Below are 19049 nucleotides of genomic sequence, written 5' to 3'. Positions count from 1 at the left end.
TGGTCTCTACATCTTCCATCAGAGAGGTCATGAGAAGTGTCATCTTTCACACAGTTCAATCTGTACAATGGATCAGATCACTGGTGGAATTGCACCATTAACCTTTAACTTTTCCAGGGACCAAAGTAGGGAGCGTGTGAATAGGACAGTAGACAGGGCTCGTGGGCTCAGCTCTGGTCCTGTTTCCACCAACTGACCCCCAAGTGCTGGCCCCTACGCCCCCACCAGATCCCCTGCATGGAGGGGATCTAGGTAAGCGGCTGACTCTGGGCCTCCACGACGACAACCAGCATTTATCCTCTATAGGCTCCACACATTTTGATGCACTGAATCCTCACAAGAACCCTAGGAAGTAAACGCTATTATCAATCCTTATTTTTACAGATGAAAAAAAATGGTGGCAGAGAGTATAAATGAAACTTGCCCAAGGATCCCCAAGAGAAAAGTTGGCAGTGACAGAATTTGAACCCAGACAATCCGGTTCCTAATCCTAAACCCAAGCTGCTAAACACCGTGTTCTCTTGCCTCCCCATATGCTACCATCTGTCGATGACCTGGTCACTATTACTGCTGGCACTAGGACAGTGCTTTTGAAATTGCAGGCTGCCTGCCTTTAAGTTGGCCATGCAATCAATTTCGTGGGTAAGCCCAGTTTTTCAATTAAATAGAAGAAACTAAAAATTTTGAACATCAGTGCGTGTTATGTGTGGTGAGGGTGGTTTTTATTTCATGAAATTTGTTTGTTATAAACGCATCCTTTTCAGACATCAGTTCTCAAATACTTCAGCAAATGACAGGAACCCATTGCAAAGGCAACACCACTGTTGATGGAAGACTAGAGCTTAGAGGAGATCTCTTTGCTTTGTTAGTTCTCATCTACCAAAGGTAACCAGAGGTGACCCACTAGCCTTGCTCTTGGACACCCTCCACAGCACACTGTTAAATGTTTCCAGAGTGCCAGGCACTGTTCGAAGCGCTTTGTTAACCTGCTCCTGGGAATTCCCTGGTGGTCCAGTGGTTAGGACTCCGTGCTTTCACTGTCGAGGTCCCAGGTTCAATCTCTGGTCAGGGAACTAAGATGCCACCAGCCGCACGGTGTGGCCAAAAATGACCCCCAAAAAACAAACCTGCTCAATCCTCACTGCATTCAAGTGGGTACGGTTATCCTTATTTTACAGATGAGGAAACAGGCACAGAGAGGTTAAGCCACTCAGTCAAAGTTACGTGGCCCGTCGGAGTTGGAGCCAGGGTTTGGACCTGCCATGCCGATTCCAGTCCTGAGAACGCCCTTCCTGGACCAGACGGCGCTGCAGCATCTCCCTGCAGAGCCTGTGGCCTGCCACGCCTACGTGGCCACCCCGTCAGCAGCCTGGAGGAATCTTGTCCTCAGGTAAGAAGACAAATCCCTGTAGGACTCCCATCCTCCACCCCGTAGTAAGCCAGGGTCCTAGGAGTGCAGTCTCTGCCCTCCGCATGGAATGCTCCAGGCCAGGATTCCCCCCCTTTGTGTGCCTTCAAAGCACACCTCCTCAAGATGGTTGCTGCGACCACCGCAGCTGGCGTCACAGCCATCACCCTCATCCAGGTAACCCTCCTGATCGCATCACTGGCTGCCATGAGATTATAAATGTATTTCTGTGTGTCTGGACCGTCTCCCCACCAGAGGGCAGGCATTTTGTCTACGTGCTGCTGTGCCTCTAGCTCCTGGATGGGTGATGGCACATACGAAGAACCCCAGAAAAATCTGTCATTGACTGACTGACCAAGAGTTTGGAGTAAAGAGGGTGAATAACCTCAAAAGCAAAACTTATCCCCCTTCAACCTGCTATCTGCTCCTGCAATGATCAAACCACTCTAGTTCATCCATCATCAACTAGCATGGTGTAAGGAGTTTGGGGTCTTCAGCGACAAAAAAAAAGATGGGCTCTCACAGACGGGCAGAGAGAGAGTTTGTTCAAGACAGCAAGTAAGTTCACAATGAGCTGGACTGGACTCCACAGCACACCTCGGGTCTGTGCATTCACTCCGCTTCTCTTGAAATCCGCAAGGACAGTGGGCACGTCCGAGGACCTTCTGGCACAGTGCACCCACCAGGACAAAGAGGTGCTTACAAAGCACCATCTCCAACTGGACTTGTGGGCTGGGTCCATGTCAGATTTTACAGACGGCAGGGAAGGAAGATGTGAGCTCTTATTCTCCAAGGGCTTCTGCATCGCGATGGAAACACCACACACAAACCTCCGAGTCCGAGGAGGGAGCAGCGTTCCACGCACTAGAGACGGCAGGACGAAGCGAAGGAGGTAGAAGCAAAAGCCCGTTGAGGTGTCCCGTCCTCAGCACTGTCCTGTCCCACAGAGCACCCAGAGGCTGGCCCCTACCACCCAGCCCCTGCTGGAGAGCGAGGGAGGGAAGAGCCACAGAGCCCCTGCCCACTGGGAAAGGGAAAAATTCACGTTAGTGAACATGACTGCCCTTTACAAATGCGGAGGATGCATTTCCTGGCAAAACAGGCCCGGCCCACGCGGGAGCTCTGTGCCGGGAAGTCAGAGCCGGCTTCTGGAGCCCCGGGCTGAGTGCACACAGAGGGCGCGTGTATAAGAAGAAGGGTGTCTTTAAACTCCCATCCCCGTGCAGATGCTCCTCACGCTCTGTATTACGTCCTCCTTCTGGGCAGGAGTTGAGTCAGCTCTGCGAGCACTTGTTGGTCCAATACACTAAAAGAGGTTTGTACTCTCAGCGAGAAGACCCGTGTGCTTGGTGAGACCCAGAAGGATACCACTGCCCGCCCCTCATCCTGACGACGGGTGACACTTGGAAAGAACAGCTTACAGAACACCCCCAATTACTTACCGCACGTGTTCTTCCCTTAGAAAACACCCATCAGACAGAAGGAAATGGAGACACAGCAAATTCAGATTTTTTATTCTGGAAAGCACATATGCACATATTTCAAACACAGAAAATTAATTTGGGAGTGAATGCCGTAACAGATCAGCTACTGACCATCATGCAGCAAGGTAAGTGAAATGGATTCGCTGGCCCTCGAAACCCCACAGTGCCTGCAGGAGGGTTGAAAAACTAGGATGCTGAATCCCTACGTATTGCCAAAGAAAACGCAACCGAAGTGGCAGGTTCCTAATGACGAGAAAAACTTACAGCTAGATAGAATCAAAACTGATTCAAGTCATACAGTGAAAGGACAAAAGGAAAAAGGAAAGAGATCAATATGATCTGAAACAACCATTTTAATAGTAAGTTGCTGACCTTTTATTGGACTCTGGTCCAAGATGCCTGAGGATGAGCCAGTGTTCCTGCACGGGGTCACCCCTGAATGGCAGACAGACCCTGTCTGTGACACTCTTCTCATCCTGAGGCCCTCCAGCAGGAGACAGCAGAGGACGAGGCCTTGTCTGCTAGTGCCCAGGTAGTAACAGGTCCTCTGGGCTTGCTGAGGGTCAGTGGGCCCAGGCCCCATGGGCTCCCCTCCTCCCTTTGTACACCTGGCTGATGCTGGGTTTCCGGAAGATCTCTGAGAATCACCTGCGAGGGAGAATGCTGGATTTTAAAGTGAGTGACCCGACCTCATGACAAGTCATACCATCCAGGCATTTTGGGCACTTCCTTTCCTCATGCCTAACAGTGTCCCTGCTCCCCTGGCTACAGATGCCAGCCAGTCCCTGTGATTAAAACAAGGGCCATTAATGTTAGCAACAAGCTGGATCGAACAAACCAGTGAAAGTGACTTTTTTCACCTGTCTTCCTTTTATATTACTCTGCCAGTTCTAAATCTATTCCTGTAACTCTACTTCATGGGGATTTTATTAATTCAGTAGCAGCTTCCTCTAAATCTGTTGGTCTTAGTGATACTGATGTTTCTAAAGGCCAAGCCAAATGGCTCTTTCTCAATCTTGTCTCAAAGTCTCTAAAGAGAAAACTAAATTAACCGGTTAGCCATGCATCATGTAAGCAACTCATATCATAAAAAAACTGGATAGACAAGTATGATTACTGCGCTTGAAACATACTAAAAGGAAAAAAAGGAATATTAACATATCAAGTTACTATGATGATTATTTTAATAACAACCTTAAGTAAAAGCCCACAAATGTTTTCCATTTAAGAATGCCTGGATATTAAAAGAAAAAAAAAAGCCTGGGATAAAATGTTCTAGGCCAATATATTTCAGACTGCAGGGCTGGTTCTAATTTAGAACAGAATACAGACCTGGAGTTAAGAGAAAAAAGTGCTGACTGACAGTCGCGCCCAAGGTTTTAACTGCCCTTCTGCTATAACATGGCTTGGGAGAACACAGAAATCATTAATGACTATGGGTTAAGGCAAAAAGCTATTAAGAAAAAGAAAAATGGTAAGAATACAAGTAACAAGAAAGGGCTGGAAAAGATGCACAACTGTTTTAAAATGAAGATGGTTTGGAAGGAAAACAGGGATAAAGGAATTAGATCATCAAAATGTTATAGGAAAGAAAAATGCTTTTGGTTTTCCAGATAAATGGCAAATCAGAATTGCTTTCCTTCAAATTTCACAGGCATCGTTTACTTAATGTTACTGATCTACTACTAGTTGCCATTTCCTTCTGAGAATGTTAATTGCATAAAAATAAATGCCAAAAAACCAAAGAACACCCAGGAAAGAAAACCCATCCCCTCTTCAAAGAAAACAAGAAACCCTGTCATAACTATTAGACCGACTCATCACCCTCTCTCTCCATACTGTCATCTGCATTCCAGAAGAGAACAGCTCGTTTTCACTCTAGAGCCGTGTGTACTTCATTTTTAAGCCCTTTTGAGTGAGGAAGCTGTTTTAACTTTTATAATGGAGGGAAGGGACAACAGAGAAGAAAAAGACAGTGGAACATTCTGTGCCAACTCAACTCAAACAAGACCGAATTCCTCGCTGTCCACGTGGAAAATGAAACTTAGATCTGTACCATGTAGGTGACTTTTAAATATTTAACTTTTTACTCAACATAAAAGCACAAATCTGTCTTAATTGTAGTATTAAAATGTGACTATTTTTTCTTCAAAGGAAAAAAAAACTTAGATAGGTATGTTTTCTTGCAAGCAAAATGGAGAAAAAGGTATTATTGTTGTTACTATAATTATTAAGCCACAGACACATAAAATCCACAAAATGGATTGGGGTGGCTTTGGAAATGCAGTATCATATCAAAGGTGCAGACTGTTTTGAACATTCTGTACAGATCGGGCTGAAACAAGAACCAAAGCAAACCTCAACCCCACCAGCAGTGAAGCGCCTCTGGGACCCTGGGAAAGACAGCATGGCCTGCTCTGGCGGCGAGGTCACGAATCCTCTCCGGCGCTACTCAGGATCATCCCACCAAGTCCGCAGGTGAGGCTGAAGGGTTCTGGCGGTGCCCAGTGCGAAGCACGTGCATCATTGGACCAATTTCTGAACAGATTTTTTATAAATATATACAAATCAGTTACAGGCACTTGAAATGTCTTTGGCTGGAATAACCCAACATTGCAAGATAATGTATTCACAGAGTGTCCAGGCCCAGGCTGGGTTCAGCAGGCAATGATTATGGTTCTCTCAGTCTCTCTCAGAAAACGGCAGCCGTGGGATTAGGCATCAGCCAAAGCCACCTAGAAGAGAGCAAGACGGCAGCCCAGTCACGCAGCAAAGCCTGGATAACTCGGCCCCACCAGCACTCTTACCAGGTTCTGGTCCTATCCCAAACCCAGGGAGCCACACCGCACACATCTATCAGTCAGGGGAACTATTATCAGTCAGGGGAACTATTAAACCCCTAAGAAAATAGACCTCATCTAGGAGGGAATGAATAGAAATCTGAGCCTCCTGCAAGACGCAGCTGACCCTGCAGAGCCACTGTGCTGCGATACAGCGTTATGTGTCTGGAAACCCGGAAGAGCATTCTGGGAGGTGACTTCTCAAGCTCGTGGAATCGGAGGGGAGGCAGCCCTCAGGTTCAGCCGCTTGCCAGTGGGGATTAGAGAACACTTTTTTCCCAGCTGAGGCCTGGGTATATGGTTGAAGATGCAACACCATAATTGAGGCTGAGGGGAGATGACTGCTGATAAAAAGACAGGAAGTAATTTCGCTGGAGGAAAGGAATCACCCACAATAAATGGAATAAGGACTAATTGGGACCTTCTGGTGCAATGCTGGGTCAGACCCCACCCACTGCTCACCTTCTCAGGACAAAATTCAGGATTGCTCTGACGCAGTTTGCTGGGTCTGCCTTTGATAACCGCATAGCAAAACATCGTTATTACCATCACGAAGAGGAAGTAACTGGTGTGCATGAGGTGCAAGTTTATTAATGAGCGGTCATCCTAAACAAAGAGAACAAACCAGAAACATGTGCACTGAGTTACTGAGGATTTTAATGCTGGGTTCCTGGAATCAGGGTGCACAATTTCCAGACTTGCCGCAACTATCAATTCACACGGGAATCGACAGCTAAGCTATTAACGCTGGAGCTTGTTAAGTGAAGACAGAGTGTTCCCGACACCACCCATACCTTCCCTTCCTAAGGGGGTCCTATGTCCGAATCCCCCCGCCCCTGACAAGGCCCCATAGTCTTTAACCCCTGCTCTTCTCTTTACGTCCTCTTGCTCTGACAGCCCTCAGGTTGCATGGCTGACAGCCCAAGCCTGTGTTCCTAACTCCTAACTCCTTCCTGGGCCTTTCCCCACTTGGACAAGCCCCTGGCTGGAAACGCTGAAGCCGGCCTTGACTCACTCCTCCTTGATGTCCCACAGGCAAGCAGCCACCGGGCTCGGCCAGTTGTTGAGATCCCAGCCAGGCCCCCACTCCTGTTCCTTCTCACAGCTCCAGGCCTCAGGCGCCATCCCATTTACACACATCAGTTGGGCAGACAAGTCTTCCTGACACACTGCTCTACAAATTCCCTAGAGCCCAAACTCAGGCAGTGATGGCCTCGTCCGAGGAGAAAGTCTAAACACCTCAGCGAGGCACAAAGGGCCTTCTGGAGCCTGGCCCCTGCCCACCATACAGCCTGATCCCCATTGCTGCAGGCCCCTGGTATACCACTGTCCACAACTTGATAAAAACGCGGCATAAGGAAAGAGAAGGACGGACCGGGCAAAAAGAAAAATCCACCTGGCATATACGGACAGAAGAAAAGAGGATTTACAAAAATTCAGTGCAGTCTGTTAAAGGTGGGCTCAAGTCAGAGCAGCAAACTAAACTAGCAAATCATCCACTAGTCCATAGTACAGTGCCTTCTGCCCATTTCCTCCTTACAAAGTAAAATCCTACACAGGCATCAATAACTAGCCAGAGTCATCTCCTCCTATTGACTTCTGCCTTTCTGGATTCTGAACTATTTATTGCTCAGACTGACACTAACCCAATACGCTTCAGTGAGTGGCTGCGTGGATGAGTAAGACTGAACCAGCCTCTGCTGTAGCCCCAGGTTAGGCACACAGCAGTGCTCAATAAATAACTGCTGTTGAACAAAGCGGGAAACAGAACAGAAGCAATTTTCTTAACCCAATGGGCGGCATGTTTTTCCAAGTCTCCAGCACTCCACCTGGTCTCCCAACCCAGCTGGACAGCTAGAATGGCAGGGGCTAAGCTAACCCAAGGAGGTAAACAGGGCCTGCTCTAACAGTTCCTGGACACACACACACATACACACCAACTGTCCTCACTTACATCTGGAACAATAACTGTAAGCTTGGGATTTAAAGCATGATAGACTTTTCCAATGGCCCCCTTGTAACACCAGAAAGGATTGTAGTCTTGAGCATATTTTGTGTTGGCATCTCTGGCAGTTGTGAAGATCTTGTACCAGAGCGTGGCGTTGCTGTAGGTGTCAGGAGCACAGTGCGGCGGCTGTCTGCAGGAGAAGACGGGGCAAGACACATGCTCAGTGGCCTTGAGACATTTACTTGTGTCTCAGCCACCAGCGCTGGCATAGCACCAAGAAGAGCCACACGTGCAGAATGAATAAGAAACATATTCTCTTGAGATAAATACCATTATATTTTTAGTTCAGTGATTTTTTTTTTTTTTTTTGTGCGGTACGCGGGCCTCTCAATGTTGTGGCCTCTCCCGTTGTGGAGCACAGGCTCCGGACGCGCAGGCTCAGCGGCCATGGCTCACAGGACCAGCCGCTCCGTGGCATGTGGGATACTCCTGGACCAGGGCATGAACCCGTGTCCCCTGCATCAGCAGGTGGACTCTCAACCACTGTGCCACCAGGGAAGCCCAATTTCTTTAAAAAAATTAATAAACACGTAAAGAATAAGAAATAGGCATCCGGCACTTAGGAGTCTGGGTGTTAGACTTCTGCCTTCAGAATTCAACACATGTCCTCTCGCATATGATGTGGCCAGAAAAGGACTCGCTCCTTTTAAGCCCATTTTCTCAAATTATCTAAACTCTTAGTCACAACTGGAAGTCTTACATACAAAGTTCTCTATCAGATATTACAACCAACAGCAAATAATGCTTAACTTGTCCTACAAACCTCCAAATGTCTAAAACAGATAAATCCCAGGATTATTATTTTTAAAGGATTCACCCTAAGATTCTTTTAAATAGGCTACATCTTGTGTATTTCATGTAATTACAGATCATTATCTCCTTTCCAGAGAAAGGAGAGGCAAGAAAAGCCTTAAAGGCAAAGCGGTTACACTGACAGCTGCTCAAAAAAAATATGAAGCAGGGCTTCCCTGGTGGCGCAGTGGTTGAGAGTCCGCCTGCTGATGCAGGGGACACGGGTTCGTGCCCCAGTCCAGGAAGTTCGCACATGCCGCGGAGTGGCTGGGCCCGTGAGCCATGCCACTGAGCCTGCGCGTCCGGAGCCTATGCTCCGCAACGGGAAAGGCCACAACAGTGAGAGGCTCGCATACCGCAAAAAAAAAAAAAAAAAAAAAAATATATATATATATATATATGAAGCAAAAGTTTCAGAAACAGTAACTATATCACGGAAAATAATGTTCAATTTATACTATCAATTTAAAAAATAACTCTTCCTGGATAATGGAGACGAACAAAACCTTTATCTTTCAGGAGCCTTAAATGTCATTATGGTCACAGGATCAGCTCTTATTCATCTTTCCTGTGGCTTCTTCTACCAACAGGAAAGGCCACCTAAAACTTACACACAGCAACCAGATGCTTTCACAACCTTGTTGAAACACTAACCCTCTGATACTTCTATGCAGAAGTTTTACCTTTAGAAAACCAAAATTAAACTGAAACAATCTTATAGACAGGCCCCAGTAATGACAATTCTACAAAGTAACACGAGGCAAGCTGTCCTGAGAATTTGCTCAGGCATCCCAGTCACGTTTACAGTAAATGGAGCTTCTTATGGGGTCAGGAAAGTACTTACACAGTGACAGGGAACACGCCAGGGTGGGCTGTGAGGGTCATGCAGGCTGTGAACACCACCTGCTCACAGTGGCCGTGAAGGGCACAGTCGTCCGAGCTCCAGGCTGTGGGCAGGGTAAAGGTAATGTTTATCTCCTCGTGGGCTTCTCTGCCTGGAAAGAGAAATTGGTTTTTTGGTAAGTAAAGCGAGAATTCATACATTTATTATTCTCTGGAATCTGAATGAATCCTGACATCAAACCCACCCAGGAATCACCTATCAGCCCACTGAATTGGGACCCCTGCTTTTGTGGGGTTTCAGGAATAACAGCAGTTCCGAGCCAGACTGAGGCCTGCTCACCTGGCAGAGCCACAAAATGGCAAACGGAGGGGGGTCACCTTCAGCCAAGGCCTGGAGTTGCCACGCAAGGGCCCAGGCCATGCCTCAGTGGGAAGGCTGGGGCTGGGTAAGTCATCACCATTGTTACAGCTTTCATACAGCACTCTTACCATTTTCAAACTGCTTTTATATGTACTACTTCACTTAAGATGTACCACTATCCTAAGAACATGACCAAAGAAGTGTTACTGTTCCCCTTTACAAACGAGTAGACTGAGGATCAGACGGCTAAACAGACTTAAGAAAGGTCATGAGACGGGTGAGTGATGAAGCGTAAATGAATAAGGTATTCGAACATCACAGCGGAAGAAAAAGGTCCACTTGCTATGTGGAAAACCCAGATGTCGCCCTTACCTCCTTACATGGGAACAGCTCTCACCTGGTACAGCCAACAGGAGGCTGGCAGGCACTCCCAAGTTCCTTCAAGGACTTTAAAAGGTTCTTGGTAACCAAACCAAAGATGATTCTTCCAAGGCCCAAGCCTCTGGCACAAAGCCTTTCCTGATTATTCCAGCTTCTACTTTCCAACCTTCTCCTAAATCACCTACAATCACCTGAATCACCTACAGTCTGTCATGGGTTTAGCACTAGTCCAAGGGCAGTGCTCAATGTTCCATAAGTGTTTATTTTTAATATTATTTAACAAGCATTTATATAGCATTTCCTTTGTGCCAGGAACTATTTTAAGTGCTTGATGAATATTAACTCACATTACGCTTGTCTCTTCCTTATCCCAAAATTCCAAAGGGAAGAGACCAGGCTTTTTCTAGTTCTTAGCCCAGCGCATTCACAAAATTTTAAGACTAGTAGCAATATCTGTAGTATGTACTGAAAACTCCAAAATGATGAGCCAGAATAAAAAATTGGTGTTTTTAACAGACTCAAAGATATAGAGAGCAGACTTGTGGTTGCCAGGGGGTGGGCTGGTGGGGGAGGGATGGATTGGGAATTGGGATTAGCAGAGGCAAACTATTATATACAGGATGGATAAACAAGGTCCTGCACAGGGAACCATATTCAATATCCTGTAACAAACCATAATGGAAAAGAATATGAAGAATATGTATAACTGAGTCACTGTGCTGTACAGAAATTAACAACATTGTAAATCAACTATACTTCAATAAAATTAAAGAAAAATAAAAACTCAAATTTTAAAATGTGTGTTTTTAAATATTAAGACCAGAAATAGGCCTTATAATTTTTTCCCAGTCTCCTACTCTTATGGGCTTTTATTGAGAGCCTACTGCATACCAAACACTTTAATAGGTGAAGATGTAGTAGAAATGGTCCCTTCTTGGCTTCGTTTAGTTCAAACTCAACAAAAGGGAAGACATATACAAAAAATAAAAAACAGTCTGATGAGTAAAACCGTACACTCTAATGCTCTGTGTTGTAACAGCTGTTACCTGAGAAAGCCTGGAGAGAAGTGGCTAACACTCACATACCTGAGAGTCCAATCTGATGCCCGAGAACAGTCGAGTACAGATGGGTGACGTTGCGAGAGTACCCGCCAAAGGGTTTGAGTGGGTCCAGGGTTAGTGTGATTGCAACTGAGATGTTCACTGGGCCTGAATCCTCCAGGGACTGTGGGGACTGGGTGGACATCCTGGCCTGGCCGCTGGTCACTGTGCTTTCCAGAGCTGTGGTGTCGTTTGTGAGATGCTTTAGTGTTTCATTCTCTGATACGCACAAGTCCAAATCATTAAACCGCAGCAGAAAGGTATTCCAATCCTTCAGTAAAACGAGAGAGAGGAAAACAAGCCTGAGCCGACTGAAAGTGCTGCCGGTGCAGTGACAGTCACAACCCACGGTGTGGCATCACACAACAGGGGACCATGCCTCAGAGTCAGTCCTTCAAAATACAACAACACAGCATTCAGCCTCTTGTGCTGGCGTAATAGTGTGGTTTTTCAACCACTCTCACATTCAAAATCTAAAATATAAACTCTTCATTGGCATGAGCTATTACACTGTGAGATTAAGCCAACTTAGGAAAATATGTAAAGAAAAAAAGGGTATTAAACTTACAGGAAATGATCTAGCCTCAGAATCAAGCTTGAAAAGAAAGATTGAACAAAAGTAGTAAAATATTAAAAGTATTAATCCAAACTCATTTAACAGTTACAATTAGTTATTTTTTAAAAATTAAGGCCACCTTAAAATATTTTCTCATAAGGTCAATTTTCTACACCTTGCTTTCTGTCTTGGGAACGCAAAACTGCAGTAACTACCAACACTCGTGTGGTACTTTCCCCCCTCGTCATGGACTTTGGATGCCACTTTAGAACAGGAACAATTTCAAAAGGGAGGAGAAAAGATGTTTTCAGGCTTCTCTTAATATCTGTACTGATGGTTTAAATTATAAGCAGTTTTAAAACTGACACCAACAAAGTACCCACCAGGGTGTGTGTTTTTAGTTTTAGCAGACACCCAAAGATGAACTCAGGCTAAAATAGCAATAACAAATCAACTGAGGCTGTTACATACAACTTCTTTCTCCCAAGCAACATTATCTACAAAAAGGTGCCAAAGGTGAAGACAAACCAAGTTACATTTTTTTTAAATAAATTTATTTATTCATTTTATTTTTGGCTGCGCTGGGTCATCATTGCTGCATGCAGGCTTTCTCTAGTTGCGGCGAGCGGGGGCTACTCTTCATTGAAGTGTGCAGGCTTCTCATTGCAGTGGCTTCTCTTGTTGCGGAGCATGGGTTCTAGGCATGTGGGCTTCACTAGTTGTGGCTCGTGGGCTCCAGAGTACAGGCTCAGTAGTTGTGGCGCATGGGCTTAGTTGCTCCACAGCATGTGGGATCTTCCCGGACCAGGGCTCAAACCCGTGTCCCCTGCATTGGCAGGCAGATTCTTAACAAGTGCGCCACCAGGGAAGCCCCAAGTTACATTTTAAAAAAAAATTTTTTTTTAGTTTTGGCTGCATTGGGTCTTCGTTGCTGCACACAGGCTTTCTCTAGTTGCAGCGAGAGGGGGGCTACTCTTTGTTGTGGTACGCGGGCTTCTCACTGTCGTGGCTTCTCTTGTTGCGGAGCACGGGCTCTAGGCATGCAGGCTTCAGTAGTTGTGGCACATGGGCTCAGTAGTTGTGGCTTGCAGGCTCTTGAGCACAGGCTCAGTAGTTGTGGCACATGGGCTTAGTTGCTCCACGGCATGTGGGATCTTCCCGGACCAGGGCTCGAACCCATGTCCCTTGCATTGGCAAGCAGATTCTTAACCACTGTGCCACCAGGGAAGCCCCAAGTTACATTTTGAATAATTCTAACATTGATTAAAAATGCCATTCGGAGTAATCCCTAACCAGTCAGGTCTACCTTTATAGCCTCAGTTTATCAGTATCTGGCATTTAGTAAGAAGGCAACCAGATATTTCAAATTACATTTTCCCTGACACCTACAAACTCAGCAGACCATTAAAGAACATTAGGGCTGAAAATGAACATCCTAGTCTCACCCCTTCCTATTCCAGACATGAGGAAACTGAGGCCCAGAGCAAATCAGGGACTCTCCAATGCCAGCTGAGTTGAAGGCAGACTTAGAATTGTTTTCTGATTCACAGCACCAAACTTTCCCCATAGACCTAGGATCCTCATTTGAAAATAAAATCACTAAATTAATCATAATCAAAGTTCTGCAGCATCTTGCAGCTCTGCTTTCCTGCAGAGTTCGAGTCCATTTTGAACAGCTGGCCAAGGCCAATGTCAGGCCCCATTTTGATTAAGGGCTAATTATCCGGGCTACATCTTAACCATTGATCTTGGCTGCGTGTTCAACATGGACTTGAGCTTTGAGGGAGAGCAATGCCAGGATGCTGAAGAACTTTGGTTGCGACTAGAATGTTCATTTTCAGCCCTAATGTAGGTACAGCCTGTTTCGATAACCTTTAAAGATTCAGGCAGGGTCAGAAAAGGGGGAGAACGAAGCCAGCCAGCAGGTATCTTGGTAAGAAACTCTTTGGAAGGGTTTCACAGGAGAAACAGCTAAAACTTGTTACTTTGTATTAGAGACTTAATGTGGGAAGGTGGTCCCTTCTTGCTAACATCACCTATGATCTAGAATGCCACAGAGCACAAGAGGAAGCATAATCCCCGTAACACTGAGCAAAACTCTCCTCTTCATCACAAGGCACACACGATGCAACAATAATGCAATCCCTATCCCCGCCCCCATGGCCACTCCCACCAACGAACACACCCAAGAAGAAAAAGTGTAAGAGAAGACACTCACAGAATCTAAGACGGGAACTAATTTGTCCTAAAAGACACTTATCCACCAGTAAATTCACCATATCATTGATTCAGCATAATTTCTAACGCATAAAATAAATTTATTAATAGGGATATTGTTATTCACCTCTATTAAACAAGATTATCAACTGTATTGTTTTCTGATATGCAGAAACACTTTTTAAATTTATTTTATGATATTTTTGATTTTTGGCTGCATTGGGTCTTCGTTGCTGCATGCAGGCTTTCTCTAGTTGTGGTGAGCCGGGGCTACTCTTTGTTGTGGTGTGTGGACTTCTCACTGCGGTGGCTTCTCTTGTTGCGGAGCACAGGCTCTAAGCATGCGGGCTTCAGTAGTTGTGGCATGCAGGCTCCATAGTTGTGGCTCGTGAACTCTAGAGCGCAGGCTCAGTAGTTGTGGCACACAGGCTTAGTTGCTCCGTGGCATGTGGGATCTTCCCAGACCAGGGCTCGAACCTGTGTCCCCTGCACTGGCAGGCAGAGTCTTAACCACTGTGCCACTAGGGAAGTCCCACACACATCTTTTAAAATCTGTATTATGACTGTTCAAAAATTATTATATGCCTAGACTAGCGAATAAAGAGCAACGCCCAAATAATTCACTTAAATTGACCAAAAAATAAAATCTAGAAGGCAAGTTTGTAGATTACTGAAGCTTTCCTTGATAAGAAAAAGGCAAATATCTTTGGAAATAAGATCCTGCTTTCTAATTTCTTTAGAATTTCTTCTTCTCCAATGAAAAAGCTATCAGTACAGCTGATAAAACTCCATGACAATATATGGCTTTAAAATAACAAATGTTGGCTTCCCTGGTGGCGCAGTGGTTGAGAGTCCGCCTCCTGATGCAGGGGACACGGGTTCGTGCCCCGGTCCGGGAAGATCCCACATGCCGTGGAGCGGCTTGGCCTGTGAGCCATGGCCGCTGGGCCTGCGCGTCCGGAGCCTGTGCTCCGCAACGGGAGAGGCCACAATAGTGAGAGGCCCGCGTACCGCAAAAAAAAAAAAAAAAAAAAAAAAAGTTTACAGTTTTTAAAAATTGTAGTTAGCTAATTTAATATGAATAGCAAAGAAGTTAGTTCTTGATCTTCTTGACACAAACATTTTGCAAATATATTTTCCAAAATACATGTTTCATTGCTGAAACAGTCTAACTAAAGCTGGTAGCATTATTTAAATCAATAACTATCTGACTAGGTTATTTCCTAACAAAGTGAGCCACAGCAAGATGCAAGACCAAAAATTCTGAATAAATATTACTCTTTCTCACTGGGATAAAAGTCACAACCAAAGAAAGGTATATGGAGAGCCAAAAGGTGTTTTCCCACTCTATAAAGGTCCAGCCAGTCTGAGAGGAGAACTTAGAATTTACTATACCTCTGCCATTTCTGGTGACTTGATCTCCTTGATTTTGAAGAAATAGCCCAAGGTCAGGAAAGCTATTGCCATGGCGCTTACACTGATCATAAAGACCACCAAGGGGGGCCGGCTGCTGATGTACACCTTCAGGTTCTCCAGGGGGTTGATGTTGAACATTATTCTGATCAGCTCCACCTGAAAGGAATGAATCAGAAGATTCACCCACTGACTCGCCAAAAGAAAACCTATGACTCTCACTTCTGTTTCTTTGACGGTTTGGGGGGATGAGGAGGTCACTCGTTATTGAACTTGAGAACTATCTAATCATAAATCCATTCAAAAGACTAGAAGGAAATAGAAGACCACTAAATGCTAACTGTCATTATTTCCAAGTGGTAGGATCTTGAAAGATAGGCATTCTTTCAGTTTGAATTTTCTAATTATTCTTTAATGAACACTTGCTACTTCCATATTACTTAAGAAAATGTTTAAGTCAGTAATACGACACAAATACATGCCAACATGTACAAAAATAAACTGAGGATACTCTTATTTCCTACCACTGAAGAGCTGAATCCTATTTATTCAACATTCTGTCCTGTTCATCACCATACTCATGCCCATCCCAGCACCTGGCAGAGAGCAGGCACTCAACAAGTACTGAATTTTATCACTCCCCTGCTTAAAGCCCTCCTAAGGCTTCCCACTGGACCTGGCATGAGATTCCTGTGAAGGCCCACAGGGTGTCATGATCCAGAAGCCCCGCCAACCTCTATGACTACCTCTCCACCAACATTCCCTCCTCATTCACCGGCCGCTGGCCACACTGGCCTTGCTATTTTTCAGGATCAGCTTGTCAATTTCTGCAAAGAAGTCAGCTGTTACTTTGATAGGGATTACACTGAATCCACAAATCAGTCTGGGGAGTACCACCACTTTAACAATATTATCTTCCAGTCCACGAACCTGGGATGCCTTTCCACTTATTTCCGTTCTCTTTCATTTATTTTAATATTTTGTATTTATCAAAGCATATGTGTGCACTTCTTTTGTTAAACTTATTCCTAAGTATTTTATTCTTGGAATTTTGAACATGTCCTATCTGCAGGCTTTTTACCTCTGCCTGGAATGCTTTAGCCCTAAATTTCCACATGCTTGCTCTTCTTAGAATGCAGGTCTATGCTCAGTAGTCAGTTCCTCAGAGAGGCCTTCCCTGACCACCCTCAGCCCCCGGCCTCCCAGGACCCTGCTTGACTTCCTTCACACTGTCTAGTTACGTTTCTACTTGTTCATAGTCTATCACCCCTCATTTGTGAGCTCCAAGAGAGCGGACATTTTGCCAGTCTTGCTCACTGCTATGGCCCTGGCTCCTGGTCCCCAGAACAGTAGCTGGCATGTAATGAGCTCTTATATACATGATCAGACTACAACACTAAAACGATTTAAAAAATCTGTGCCAGCTTTTAAATTTTAGAGAGAAAAAGATGCATCAACAGCCCCTAAGAACCAATAGCGACCGCGTGCAACAAGCCAGGCTGTGTACCTGTTTGTTTTCACAAGAGTCTTTGACTCAACATTCTGTTTCTGAGATTTATCTCTGTTGATTCAGTCTACTGGGTTTACCTGCTGTATAGGATGCAAGTGTATCACAGTTGAATTATCACAGGCATAGAAGCCCAGCTGGGTTCTTCCCACTGTTTCACTCACAAAGGGCACCAGAGCAGGCACAAGAGTGGTTCTAACACAACGAGGTCACCAGTAGGCCCGTCTGCAACTTGACTTTATATTGTCAGACTCTCCGAGGAAGTCATACCAGTTTACACTTCCCCCAGCAAGGAAAAGGTTCGCTCCATTTCCCAACATTCATGCCAACGCTTGATATTCTAAGGCAATCTTTTGGATCTGGACCAACGAGATCATGTGAAATTGTATCTCACCATTATTTAAAATTACAGCTCCCTGAAACAGAATATCCTTTTACTTCTTTATCGGCCATTTAGATTCTTCCTAGGTGAACTGCCTGAATCTTTGGCCATTTACCAGTAGGATGTTTGTCTATGTCTTCTTAATGTTTAAAATAATTTTTTGACATTTTAGACACTGAGCCTTTTCCAATTTTTTTAAAATGACATATATAACTACTCCAAGCTTTACAACAAAGGTGAATCATCACAACAAACCAGCTTTACAACATATGCTAAAGGAACTTCTCTAAGTGGGAAACACAAGAGAAGAAAAGGACCTACAAAAACAAACTCAAAACAATTAAGAAAATGGTAATAGGAACATACATATCAATAATAACCTTGAATGTAAATGGATTAAGTGCCCCAACCAAAAGACACAGATTGGCTGAATGGCTACAAAAATAAGACCCATATATATGCTGTCTACAAGACCTACTTCAGACCTAGGGACACATACAGACTGAAGGTGTGAAGGGATGGGAAAAGATATTCCATGCAAATGCACAACAAAAGAAAGCTGGAGTAGCAATACTCATATCTGATAAAATAGACTTTAAAATAAAGGCTGTTACAAGAGATAAGGAGGGACACTACATAATGATCAAAGGATCAATCCAAGGAGAAGATATAACAATTATAAATACATATGTACCCAACAGAGGAGCACCTCAATGCATAAGGCAAACGCTAACAACCAAGAAAGGAGAAATCGACAGTAACACAATAATAGTAGGGGACTTTAACACCCCACTTACACCAATGGACAGATCATCCAAACAGAAAATAAATAAGGAAACACAAGCTTTAAATGACACGATAGACCAGATAGATTTAGTTGATATTTATAGAACATTCCACCCAAAAGTGGCAGAATACACTTTCTTCTCAAGTGCACATGGAACATTCTCCAGGACAGATCACCTCTTGGGTCACAAATCAAGCCTCGGAAAATTTAAGAAAATTGAAATCGTATCAAGCATCTTTTCTGACCACAATGCTATGAGATTGGAAATCAATTACAGGAAAAAAAGTGCAAAAAACACAATAAATGGAGGCTAAACAGTGCGCTACTAAATAACCAAGAGATCACTGAAGAAATCAAAGAAGAAATAAAAAAATACATAGAAACAAATGACAATGAAAACACTACGACCCAAAACCTATGGGATACAGCAAAAGCAGTTCTAAGAGGGAAGCTTGTAGCAATTCAATCTCACCTCAAGAAACAAGAAAATTCTCAAATAAACAATATAACCCTACACTTAAAACAACTAGAGAAAGAAGAACAAAGAAAACCCAAAGTCAGTAGAAGGAAAGAAATCATAAAAATCAGAGCAGAAATAACTGAAATAGAAATGAAGAAAACAATAGCAAAGATCAATAAAACTAAAAGCTGGTTCTTTAAGATAAACAAAATTGATAAACCATTAGCCAGACTAAGAAAAAAAGGGAGACGATGCAAATCAATAAAATTACAAATGAAAAAGGAGGAATCACAACTGACACTGCAGAAATACAAAGGATTATAAGAGACTACTACAAACAACTATGTCAATAAAATGGACAACCACAAAAAAATGGACAAATTCTTGGAAAGGTTCAATTTTCCAAGACTGAACCAGGAAGAATTAGAAACTATAAGCAGACCTATCACAAGTAATGAAACTGAAACAATAATTAAAAATCTTCCAACAAACAAAAAAGTCCAGGAAGAG

The 19049-nt window shown here is 44.3% G+C and overlaps 1 protein-coding gene across 3 annotated transcripts in view; it reads right to left on the bottom strand.

The window, feature by feature from the left end:
• Positions 1 to 4954: 4954 nt before the first annotated feature.
• Positions 4955 to 19049, bottom strand: part of TMEM248 (transmembrane protein 248) — a 30101-nt gene continuing 16006 nt past the window's right edge. For all 3 annotated transcript variants that reach the window (XM_079944808.1, XM_079944807.1, XM_079944806.1), the window contains exons 2-7: positions 15386 to 15562; positions 11203 to 11488; positions 9377 to 9527; positions 7687 to 7870; positions 6195 to 6338; positions 4955 to 5627 (exon numbers count right to left, since the gene is read on the bottom strand). In XM_079944808.1, the coding sequence (XP_079800934.1) occupies positions 5607 to 5627; positions 6195 to 6338; positions 7687 to 7870; positions 9377 to 9527; positions 11203 to 11488; positions 15386 to 15544 (945 nt within the window). In that variant the 5' untranslated portion in view covers positions 15545 to 15562 and the 3' untranslated portion in view covers positions 4955 to 5606. The remainder of the gene's footprint in view (positions 5628 to 6194; positions 6339 to 7686; positions 7871 to 9376; positions 9528 to 11202; positions 11489 to 15385; positions 15563 to 19049) is intronic.

Source organism: Stenella coeruleoalba (assembly GCF_951394435.1).
Source record: "Stenella coeruleoalba genome assembly, chromosome: 15".
NCBI classification, from domain to species: Eukaryota; Metazoa; Chordata; class Mammalia; order Artiodactyla; family Delphinidae; genus Stenella; species Stenella coeruleoalba.
Note: the sequence above shows the minus strand (reverse complement) of the source record. Positions and strands in the feature narration are given on the sequence as shown.